The sequence below is a fragment of the Labrus bergylta genome, chromosome 6 (assembly GCF_963930695.1).
Source record: "Labrus bergylta chromosome 6, fLabBer1.1, whole genome shotgun sequence".
NCBI lineage: Eukaryota > Metazoa > Chordata > Actinopteri > Labriformes > Labridae > Labrus > Labrus bergylta.
In genome coordinates, this window is record NC_089200.1 from 6,559,961 (window position 1) to 6,572,373 (window position 12,413).

Here is a 12,413-nt window from a genome sequence, read left to right on the forward strand (position 1 = left end):
GCAAAAGATAAAGGCTCAGCTGCCTTTTCTGCAATCGTGCTCTATTCATTTGCATGTATCTGTGAGAGATGGAAAAGGTAATGATAAAAGACAAAATGCAAATACTCTGACAGAGACACAGACATCCAAGAAAGAAGGTGCTTAGAGAAGTAAAGAGGAGAACCAGCCATGGCCTTATTATGTTCTTTAAAATGCTGTGCAGTAAAAGACACCAATTCTCTTTTGCTCTCCTGCTGGCAGGTGATGTGACACAGGAGGGGATTTCTGCCAGTATTTTTCCCCAAATGCATGTTCTTGGCAGGGTTGGGCATTCTGTGAAACAACGTTCTATCCTGAAATTCTCAGCTGAAAACAACACTAATAAACGTCCATAGAAAAAAAACGTTTAGTCCATGTCAGAGTAAATGTAATAACAACCTTTTAAAAAGAGTTTTGAAAACCTTGTGAAACTGTAATCCCTTGCTCCTCTTTCCTTCCCTTCCCCGGGGCCCATCAATGCACCAAGTCAACAACGGGGGGGGGGGCCCGGTGGCAGCAGCCCCGTCCCTATCAGGGCCTGGGCATCGCTACAGCACGGCATCTCTCTGCACAGTGAGCAGAAGGGGAGATTACTCTGTGCTCACATCAAAGGAGGTTTGTCTAACTTGGGTCTGGCGTTGTGTGCTGGTGGAGCGGGTCCTTGGAGCAGCCCTCGCCGTTCTTATCTCTCCCCCACAGACTCCCTCTGCTTCTCTGCTGTAACACAACTATAGCTGCCGGTAACACTGACGCATGCATTTGTGGCTCTGCACGGTCAAAATGCGCACACTGATGAACACAAGTGCACATTCTGTTGTATGAAACACACACACACACACACACACACACACACACACACACACACACACACACACACACACACACACACACACACACACACACACACAACATTGGGGCAGCTTTTTTTTCTGATATTAGCCGAATTTGTTCTGCTGAGTGAGTTTCTCTCCCCCCTATCTCCCCCTCTCTCTCTCTCTCTCTCTCTCTCCTGGTGCCTCTGTGGAGAGCAGAACCTGGTTCAGTGAGTTTTTAAAATTGGTTAAATGATTATCCCCGGACACATGCATTCCTAAAGAACCTTTTGCAGTTGAATTTTAAGTAACATATTTTAACTTCTCCAATGTGTACCCACCTGAGACACAGAGGGCTTGCTTGAAACATGTAAACAAACTGTGTTTTCCCTGATAAGCATGCCTTCGTGCTACTGGATAAACCAGAAAATCTAAAGAAATTTGGACTTTACATGAACTATTATGATCATTTTAAGTGAGAAAATGTTTACTTATTTATCATCTGACAACTGACGTGCTTCAGCCATTGACTGTTTCTGAGAAGTGCAAAAAGTGAAGCCAATGTGTATTGTCGCATTGCTGCATTATTTCTAATAGCCAGCAGGGGGAGACTATACGTGTTGCAGACAGAACAATGCTAGTTTGGGACCAGAAGGGAAAATTACCAAACATCTACTTCTTAGTTGATTCATCACCTCAGTAAATACTTTACAAATGAATTCATGCTCTGAATCACTAGTTCGAGATCTTCTTCACTACATTATTATTGTATTTTATTCACAAGTTATGCTCCCATTAATTAAGAGTTACTCAGGTAAAGGGCCAGGGTAGTCTCTAGTGCTTATCTTGTTTTTATGACACTAACATTTCAACCTGTTAACAAAAATAGAAGGTTAGCTGTCCTTATGTCTTCATTTAGTCATTTCCACTTCTGAAACAATAACAAGAGGGTAATGGTCACATGTCAAATCTTAAACCTTTAAAGGGAGTCCACAAACCAATGGATGACGTCAGGGTGGCAAAGTTCATTTCTTAATCTCAGTCTCTGACTTCAGCATACTTTAACAAGCACTGATGCAGTGATCATGAGGATTTAATAATTTTTCCAGTGTAGTTTAAGGTCCGACTAGCAACTATGGCAGAGAGAATGAAGTTGGAGTTACGAGACGACACCTTCTAAAATAAAGGTTAGGGTTATGTGCCCCCCCCCCCCCTCTTATCCCCATGCACCAAACATCCAGACACTTCATATTAGCCCATTAGCCACAATGTCAATACTCTTAATTAAAAACATTTTTTTAAAGTGTCCACTGACCACAGCATAGATTTTTGAGTTCAAGTTTGTTTCAAGCTAAAACAAAATCTGTGTAACTTAAATAAATGATAGACTGAGCAGGTTTATCACCTGGCTGTTCATGACTGCAGGCATGAATCAATCATGTCATTAACAATAGAACAAACCTGACAGCTCATAGAGCCCAGCCATAATACACATTGTGGAGAAAAATACTTAAAAAAAATATATATATAATGGATTTCAGTTTTGTTATAATGCAGTGATATTGAACAGCAGAAATATTAAAATATATATTGTAAAAGTCAAGACAAAAAAACACAATTACTAGAGAAACAGGGTTCTAGTATAACAGCAAGTCTGAAACCGATGAACTGGATTCCTGTGAATCATTAACCCACTTCTGACTGCTACACAAACCAGATTTCCCTCCAGACCTGCACACCAGACTCACAGTGACCCCTTGTGGTGAGATGCTCATATTACAGCCACTTATTATGACACTGAGCATGTTAAGTACAAGTTCAAAGAGGAATAAGAACTTTTACATTCAATCAGTCCTCTAATTAAATGACAGAGATCATTTTAAATCAGGATTAAACATCCCAGCAGAGGAACCATGATAGCATCTAACCTAACTTAAGCTTGCATTCCAACGTGCGTGTCTTATGAATGAAGTGCTTGTCCTTCACATTATTTGTCCAGGGGATTGAGCTCTCCCCCTCCCCAAGTTAAATATATCACTAGTACTTTCATTCACAAATCTCTGCCTGCTGCCATCAAATAAACTTTGTCCTTGGCATCATTTCAACATCTCCGTCCTGTTTTGATTCCAAAAGTCACTGCAGCGCAAACACACGAGAACAAACTTCACTTTAAAAGCAGCTCTGCCTTCTTTTTTTTTTTTTTAGCTCCAGCCTGAAAAACTCTGCTACAATGGACAAATCCGTATTGCTGCTATTTTCTCTGATATCCTTTCACAGTGTGTGGGTGTACTGCACGGATTTTACACTGACGCCCATTGAACTCGCCCCAATCCCCTGTAATGACAAAGCAGTGGAGAAGCTCTCTCGTCTGGCTGCCACTTACATCAATGAGGATCGCACCGACGGCTACAAGTTTGCCCTCAACCGCATTGCAAATGTCCACCTGCACGCTCAGGTCAGTACTGAGACAAACAGCCAGTGGGGGGGAAGCTTCCTCTGGTGTTTCTAATATACTCTGTCAGTGGGTGATTTGTTCATGTTTAACAAGTGGAAAGGTTATTTTCCCTTCAGTTGTTGAAATATCAAAACAAAGTCCCACATTGATAGATTTAAAAGATTTCTGATCACAAATAATCCTCTAGCCATTTTCACAAAGAGGAGTCTCTGGGAATTTAGATAGATAGATAGATAGATAGATAGATAGCCTACTTTATTGATCCCGAGGGAAATTCTATTATCATTATTATATTTAGGGCTGTCAAACGATTACAATTCTGAATCGCTATTAATCCCTACATTTCCATATTTACTTGTCATTAATCACATTTTTCATCACGTTTGAAATTCCATTATTTCGCATTTAAGAAAAAAAAAATGTTGGGCTTTTATTTTGAATTTCTGTATAGTCTTAAACTGATCGTACTTTAACTTACTGTTTGCGTTCCACCCATGCTTTTATTTTGAAATACGGTAACACGATCTGCTAGATCAAGGCCACAAAAGTCATTACGGATATAAAATAAATGAAAACAGCTAAAAGGAAAGGTGATAAAGATATGTCTAATGTCAGTGGATATTACTTTTTACTCGTCAACTGAGCTGTCTACAGTTTTTTTTCTCAGTGAAATGAGCCATTCCATTATTGTGACTACTGGGAGACACTGCAGAGGTATCCACTGTGTGGCTACAGGGACTAAATAACGTGATTTAATCGTGATGAAAATATTAATGCATTCATTTCAGCTCTTATTCAATCTCGATTAACTAAATTAGTTAATGCTAATAGAGCTATTATACCTAATATATAAAAAATAGCAGCACTAAGTGTGAAACCACTGAAGACAAAAACTACAGTGAACACTTTTGTTAGTCCACTGTTATCAATGTTGGCCAAACATAAGGTAGTAAACGCACTCAAGTACAAACATGTATGTCATTAAATGGGAAGCCGCCCTCGCTCCTGTCACAGCTTGTGAAAAGAAAAAAGGCCTTTAGGACTGAAGCGACTGTTGATAAAGTTCAGGTCATTTCAGTCCAGCAGCAGCGGGACAGCCCTTACACAGCAGACTTTATAAGCTTCATGCTGTCAGCTGAAGGCTATTGTAGCTCCACTGTGGGATAGTTTAGGTTTTAAGAGGCTCAGTTCAACTTCATGACCTGAAGAGGCTGCCATTACACCCGCTTAGTGTTGGTATTTGTTGTCAGTGCTATCACTTAAATCAATATGGTCCTGTTTTTTTAAGAAGAATTACACACAGAGCACCTTAATGACTAAAATGACCACATGAAGGAACGGGAGGGAAGATGTGCCGTTTATTGGGCCACTGATATTTGTTAGGATTGGGCACTAAAACAAGCACTGTTGGAGATTCTGAGCCCCCAGCTCTGTTTTATCTCACTCATTATGTGTGTTTGTCTTTGTGCATGTCAGGGCCCAGCGGGTAATGTGTATTACCTGGACCTGGATGTCCTGGAGACCAAGTGTCACATCGGCAGCCCGAAACCATGGAAACGCTGTGACGTCAGGCCATTCATGGAGACGGTGGGACACACACACACTTTCACATATAATGCAGTTATTTGTATTCGCACCTTATGTGTGAGGACTCGACAATCTCAACACTGCAAAAGGGCAAAGTCACAGAATCTTATATAACACTCTGAAGCACTTCTACATTTGATATATTTAGGCCGTTCCCTTTACCCTTTTGGCATCAACATGTTAATGTCAGACACGAAAAATAAATACAATTTCTTATTACATAATACTTTCCCTTACTGCCAAAGGGTCTTTCTTACCCTGCACAAGTTCTTTCAGGGTCATGTACTCAACAGTTACAGTGAAAACAAAACATTTGCAATGACATTTTTAGATCCTATATATATGAAATAAGATGTACAAAATAGGACATAGGAAGTACAAAATCGAAATAATCTAAAACACAAACTAATGTATAATCAGCGTCTAATTTTGACCCTTTATTGAGACCCAAATTTTTTATTTTTTTTTAACTTGAAACCTTGAAACTAAAAGTCTCTCCTGCAAACAGTCGTTCGAAGACTGGCAGGAAAGTCTGAAACGTTGGTCCTCACAGATGTAGAAGAACCAGTTAGAAATCTTTGTGTTTTAGTGAATCTGGCTGTCATAACATCTTTGTGATTAAATGATCCTTTCCAGCAAATCTCTGGCAACTGTAACACCACCATCCTCCACACACCCGCGGGATACTCGTACCTGTACAGCTACGACTGCACTCTTGTCCCAGGTAATGATAACACATTTATTCAGTATGTTCTTTAAAGCACAGATTGGCAGTTTAATCAAAACTGGCTGACTCAAAAGGTCCTCAAAGGATTGTATTCTATTAAATACATAATGAGAAAGACTATCTAAACATGTGAAAAAAGGAATAATAAAATAATATCAGGAGATGTCATACTAGAGAAAATGGATCCTCCCTCTGCTGAATTTCATAAAAGGTATTAATCGTTAAATGTATTTGAACACAGAGATCAGGAGAAAGGAAAAGAAAGAAAATCTATTTCAGATTGGAGTCCTCTCTCTATCTTTCTCTCTCTGCAGACGTTTCATTTAGTCTCAAACAGGTGTAACTAATAACATTAGTGATGGCTAACTGGCACAGAGAAATGGAGCTCAGCCTTAATTACTGTAATTAGTTACACATGTGCATCTCCTTCTATGACTAATCAAATAGTCGGCCATGAAAGATTTCATTTTGAGGTTTGTTTTTTAACTATAATGACTCTTTAATGCTTTGTTCAAAGCCTGAAAAATACATTTACAGGATTTTGGAGGCTGTGTGTTTTTGTTTTCTGTATAACCAATGACGACAATAAATCATGGTCTGTATGTTGTAACCCTAATACAGTAATATAAAAGGTTTAAAAAGCCAATAATGATTGCTAAACATGTGGGTTTTATGGATATCATATACCTGTAAGCACTAAAGATACCACAAAAAAAGTGGCATTAATCCCTGATACATATTTGAAATGCATGTAACACAGTATACAACACGCCGGTTCAATTAATCGTAGAAACAGAACACCACGTTCTCCACCTATTACGCGAAATCTCTGAAAACGGCTGAACGTGAACATGAAAAGTTAATGTGACAAAGGCAGCCGTGTAGTCGAACATAAAGTCAAGAATATTCATTAGATGTGATGAAAATCAAAACAAAGACACATTCGTTAGGACGCAGGCTGTCGTAAACATCTGTTGTAACTACGACAACCACTGATGCATTCAGCCAAAAGTCACCACTTAACATTACCACCAAATAGTTAAAAAATGTCCTTCTGTGTGATAAGTTGCACTTTTTCATGTCATCCACTAAATAATATGATGGCATGTCACTGACTAAAATTTGGATTGAATATTAGTTTTTGAAATTATCTCCAAGAAATCGTTGAACATATAACGAGTTGGTTAGTCTGTTTCGGCTACGGAGACAGTCAATCAGATATTCAATACAAAGAAGTGGAAGTAGAACACAGCCACTGACAAATGTTCATAACCCTCCATATATCATCTTTGTCTGGTTCTTGAAGACCCCCCAGAGAAGCTCATGCAGACCTGTCCAACCTGCCCCCTCCTGCTGCCTGTAGACAGCCAACAGGCCCTGAACGCAGCACGGCTCACCCTGGCCTCCTACAAGAGACAGTCCACACTGGGGGCAGGGCTCGGCGTGAAGAAGATCACCAGAGCTTCAGCTCAGGTGAGACTGGATCGACTGAGTCTTTACCTTTGATTGGACCGACAAAGCTACAGGGCTGATTTCATCGAAGAACAATCTGTCAAATGTTGTGGGTATTGGAAATAAACTCAGGAGGACCAATGAGCAGAAAACACAGAGCTTCCTTTTGTGATTCTGTGTGCCATTAGAGAATTGTACCTGCTTCACAATAACCGTAATGATGCACTAGTCTGAAGTATTTTCATGGGTGTTTTGGCTCTTACTGTCTGGCCTGCCTTTTGTTTGGAAAACAAATGAGAAATTGAAGGTTTGCTCTGGGACAAAAGCCAGTACGGTATATTGTGCGTGTAATTCACCTATAAGGTAGCATTTGTTGTGCTCTTAAAACAAGATGAGAGCAATTGCATTGTATAGCCAGTTTAAACGTCTCTGTATCCTCCTATAAGTTTTGTGTTTATACGTGCAATTTGGCCCCCTTTCTTGCCATCTTCTTTTTTATAGGTGGTGCCAGTAAAAGGTAGCTTTGTGGAGTACACAGTCCAGGAGTGTCCAGAGGGTGTGACTGAGAGAGGAACCTGCAACAGACTGACCCTTCGGTCTGACACAGAGGTACCCAACATCCAGAGTCCAGAGAGTCGACAGATTCAAAGTCTGACTCTAGATCAACACAATTAACACATACATTAGGAGGAAAACGCTTATGAGTGTATTACTTTAAATGAGGAGTCGATGTCATATTCATTTGATAAATAAACATAAACGTCAATATGGAAAAAGTTACTTCCACACTGACAGTCTGACACCCTTATTATGCTAATTAACGCTAAAACATATTTAACAAGATTTAGACAGCCGGTTTACTTTCACTGACGACATGACGAATCCATTTTGGCCGCAGTAATTGGTTCTTCTTGACAGTTCCTCATATCTTTTTATTTATATTGTTTTTGTTATTTATTTATTTAAATGTTTTTGACCATTTCTGTTTCATCCTGCTGCTTTTTTCTGGCATTTACCTTGGGAGAAAAAAAAGAAGTTAAAGCGTCTCTCCTTCTTCTCTCAGACTGCAGGTTTCTGTGCGGGATCCGTGCGCGGTGACTACAGTGCCTATCCTGAAGTCCAGGTGTCCTGTGAGATGTACAAAGTACAGGTACAGGAAGTAGTATAATATTTGAAATTAAAAATGTCCATGATGGGGCACCATACAGAGGCTGTTGTCCACGTCGCAGTGGCCATGTGTTCGAATCCGGCCTTTTTACTGCATGCCATCCCACACTCTCTACTGCAATCATTTCCTGTCTCTCATATCCAATCCAGGTAATAATCAAAAAGTCCATTATCCATTAGTCCAATATTAAGATTAAAAGCAAGCAAACTTTAAATAAAGTAAAACCTCCATCAAGTATCAATATGCTGCTGATGTGTTTGTTTTCAGGGTTTTGTTGTTCGTTGCTGACAAACGTAAAACAATACAAATAGTAATTGTTGGGCATCTTGTACCCACATTTCAATTTGGACTAAATGAGCAAAAAAATATTAATTTCTGTTTTCCTTTGTCATATTCTGTAAAGCATGAAATTACATGAAAATACAGAAAACAGCTGCAGAGGTACAGCAATCATAGCTGAAAAAACATGCACCTCAAAAACAACATTCAAGTGTATATAAAGATGTAAAGCATATAGTGCAAAAATGAAGGAAATGTACCATGGAGTGTCAGATCCTGCTTTCAGGGACTGCAAAAAGAGCTTTAGTCACGATGATGACACCCATTGGTTTGTAGACCGTAAACTGTTTTGAAGCCTGACGTTTGGCACATTATGTGTTCAAATAACTATAAACGCTCTATGCAAGTCCATTCAGCATTTACATTTTGACTTTTGATGTTGTTTTTGGAGCCAGAAATGGAAATGTACACATTGCTATGCCTCTTTCCTGAATGTGAGGTCCCCTGTGGTTTCAGCTGTTCAAAGACAAGACAGACACATGTCCCCCCCTTTATCGTTTGTTTTACTCTAAAGGGGATATATTATGAAAAATCCACTTCTACAGTGTTTTTGAACATATATTTAGGTAACCTGAGTGTCTACCAACCCACAAAATGTGAAATAAACCCATCCAGTCCTTTGTTTGTGGTCTGCATAAGTCTTAAAACACAGAGAAAAATGCTGATGTGATGTCACAGTGGGATTCTCGTAAAAGAAAATCCCCTCCCCTGATATCTCCACCCATGGACTCCACCACCAGCCTTGATCAAAACTTTTGCGCAGGTCCGCCATTTTTATTCTCGCTACAGAGGAGTGATGTCTACCGGGAAAACTCAGGGTGGTTCATTGCATTTAAAGAGACACACACACCAAAACGGAGCGTTCTGAGAGAGCTGGTTATACAGGGTCACAAACCTCCTCTGGTGCTTGATTCATGTCATATTTTGACCAAAACACAGCACAGATGTTTCATTCAGACCACAGGGGACTGTTTGAAAAGGTGGAGAAGGGGGTATAATATGTCCTCTTTAAATTGGATAATTTAAAAATGATCATGAATCTGTATTGAAAAAGATTTGAAGAAGTGATTGAGACCGTAAACTTGTTAGAAAAAATATTTATGCAGGTAATAATTTTAGTAGTTAGAAAATAGTAGTAGTAATAGAGTCTCCCCCTGCTGGCTGTTGGAAAGAATGCAATGTAAATATATAGTTACCTGCACATAACTTAGATAATTAATGTTTTATGCGCTGGTTGTTCTACAATCTGCAGAAGCTTTTTAAATGATGATTAACCTTTGTGAAGGAATGCCACTGGCCATATGATTATACTGTCATGTCTGCTGTGTTTAAATGAAGGCTGTGCTTGTGTGTGTTTCAATGTATGTTTGAGATTTAAAATTGTATGTTTTCCGTGCTATAATTATGTTGTCATCTCACTTTTCAGAGCTGCTGTTTGTCATGAAATATTGCTTGACAGGCATTTTTTTTTGGCTGTTTGTGAAATAAGACTTTGTCTCTTCGTCTGCAGAATGTGGACTTCCTCAGACCAGTGCAGCCTCAGGGTCACGACCTTCCCTTGGACCCTGTGATCCCGACCTTCCCGCCTGTGATCGATGACCCGATCATTTATCCGGAGCCTGTTCCCTCTGATCCCATAATGCCCCCTATTGTTGAACCACCGCCATTTGACCCCACACCCTTTCTCCCCGTGCCCTCTGAGCCCCCTATTGTGGTTTACCCCTCCAACCCTCTCAGCTCGTCCTCCAGTGAGTCTGCTGAAGATCTAGTTAACCAGCAAAGGCAGCCTCTTGCCGGAAGTCGCTCTGATTCTTCCTCTGAGGAGTTCGGAGGTCCTGTGGCTCTGCGACCTCCCTTTAACTTCCGCTATCAGAGGCGTGACCGCAAGAAACGTCAGGCCCTGATGGAGCTGTCGCCTGCTCACAACCCCTTCTTCCTGTCTGATTTCCCCAGTGGGCCTTCTCCTTTCCGCTCCTGTCCCGGTCCTTCTCGATACACCACAGTTTAAGAATCAGTCTGTTCATGTTTGATTTATAAAGTGAGTGGGTGGGCCGATAAACCGCTCCTCTGTCTGCTCGCCGGAGGCTCGTAATAATTTTTTTGCTAATGAGAGAAATGCTTTCTGCTTTTCCTGGAACCTCAAATTGCCTCTCTGCTGCATCTAGTGCTGCTGTCAAAGCAGGCAAAGCTAAAACCATTGTGTATCTGAAAAAGGCTTCAAATATTTAAACTGCTGAATAAATCTTTTTCATCTAGGCCTATACTCAGGCTAACAGTGGTTTAAAGCTTGATAGGCTATTACAGAAGTGAAATGTTTTGTGAATCCAAAAAAAAAATGAAATCCCTAATTTCAAGTTGTTTATGAAATAAAAGATGCCAAACGTGTGCTAATGAAAGCTTCATGATTGAGAGGGTTTTTATTTATCCTGTTATTTTTCTAAATAGAAGATCTTTGAACGTGTGAGTGTTTTAAAAAAAAAATACAGTTAATATGCACGCATTTTAAAATATTTACGAAAATTGTATAGTTTTAACAATTCATCAGTTCATTAAAAAGCGTTATAGCAAACAGAATTATGGCTACATCTATTAAACTGTTTGTTAAACATACCCTACCCTAACATTATCAGTAAACTAAGTTGAGAAACATGTTGCAATCACACACAAAGTGTTGAGTGTTATAAAAGGCAAAAATCCCTCTAAAGGGATGTAAATAGTTGTAAATAAGCAGCAACACAAACAAGCGGTCACTGAACACACTTGACTAGAGGCAGCTGTGCACAGATGTCCAGTGAAGAAGAGGAAATCAAGGTTTAATAGGACCCTTCACCACAGGGAAGACACTCTGCCAAATAACACTGAGGCAAGAGACTAGTGCAAACATCTCATGAAGGCTTTAAAAGCTTGCAAGTAACCCAAAGTTGGGGTTTGTCAACATATACTGGAGCTATTAGAAAGAGCAGACCGACACAAGGGAGGGAAGTGGTGATGCAATAAGTCGTCTCTGTGTGTCACTGGAGTCTGCTCTTCAATAAACACGCAGCCTTGTGTTTGTCAAACCCACCTATAGACAAAAAACTTGCCCTCTATAAAATAGACTGACCAGAGGTACGCAGAGAAGTGTTGCAGTTTGCAGCAGTGGCAAACCCAGAGAGCTATTCATCAGGTGAAACACTGCCAAGACAGAGCAAACCCCACAGGTAGAGACAGACTCTGCAGTCTGTCTTCATTTAAAGGACAGTGGAAACTCCTTCAGGGGCGGCAGAGAACACACTATTGACAGGGAGGACAGAGGGTTTGACTGATGAGTTTAAAAAGATATAAAAAACACTCAGGAACATTGTGGAAGAGGCAGTGGTTCTGCTGTTATGTTGCACTGGCGGTCATTTACTCACCAAACTTCTAGGATTGCTATTAAACCCAAGGATATTAAATCTGATATCAACAGAAACGTGAATGCCCTGAGGAAATAAGGGTTAAACATCTTGTCTTTATCCTCATATTTCTGAACAGTCACCATCAATCCAGACCCTGATTTAGCAACAAGTTTATGGTTCATAAAACCCCAGTTTGGACTAGAGATATTGGTCAAGTTAAGTCAGTATATGGTTGTTTTTATATTGAATTCTTGGGGTGCAGCATTCTTAAATGCCCAGATATCAAAAATGATTACCAGATTATAAAAAAGGAATGTTGATAGTCTATAGTTTAAGCTTGAAAATAAAATATCATAATATGTATAGCAAGTCTATTGGGCGCTTTTTAACGACATACTTTTTGCTAAAGGTGTCAATTTCAACATGTTTTTTTTTTTTTTTTTTATTGAAATCCCACGTTTGCTTTTGAGCATATCTC

General features: G+C 39.8%; 1 protein-coding gene across 1 annotated transcript; it reads left to right on the plus strand.

Annotated features, from left to right (window-relative positions):
• Positions 1-2,966: 2,966 nt before the first annotated feature.
• On the plus strand, positions 2,967-10,954 carry si:ch211-262h13.5 (uncharacterized protein LOC571127 homolog). The gene is made up of 7 exons (XM_020633768.3): positions 2,967-3,285; positions 4,762-4,872; positions 5,509-5,596; positions 6,906-7,072; positions 7,553-7,660; positions 8,115-8,201; positions 10,069-10,954. The coding sequence occupies exons 1-7, from the start codon at positions 3,061-3,063 to the stop codon at positions 10,564-10,566; spliced, it is 1,284 nt and encodes a 427-aa protein (XP_020489424.2). The 5' UTR covers positions 2,967-3,060; the 3' UTR covers positions 10,567-10,954.
• Positions 10,955-12,413: the final 1,459 nt, after the last annotated feature.

Excerpts from the sequence above, each read along its gene's own strand:
- si:ch211-262h13.5 (XM_020633768.3), top strand. The coding sequence starts at position 3,061 with ATGGACAAATCCGTATTGCTGCTATTTTCTCTGATATCCTTTCACAGT. Across the intron at positions 5,597-6,905 it reads CGACTGCACTCTTGTCCCAG|ACCCCCCAGAGAAGCTCATG; the intron begins GTAATGATAACA and ends TGGTTCTTGAAG. Across the intron at positions 7,073-7,552 it reads TCACCAGAGCTTCAGCTCAG|GTGGTGCCAGTAAAAGGTAG; the intron begins GTGAGACTGGAT and ends TCTTTTTTATAG.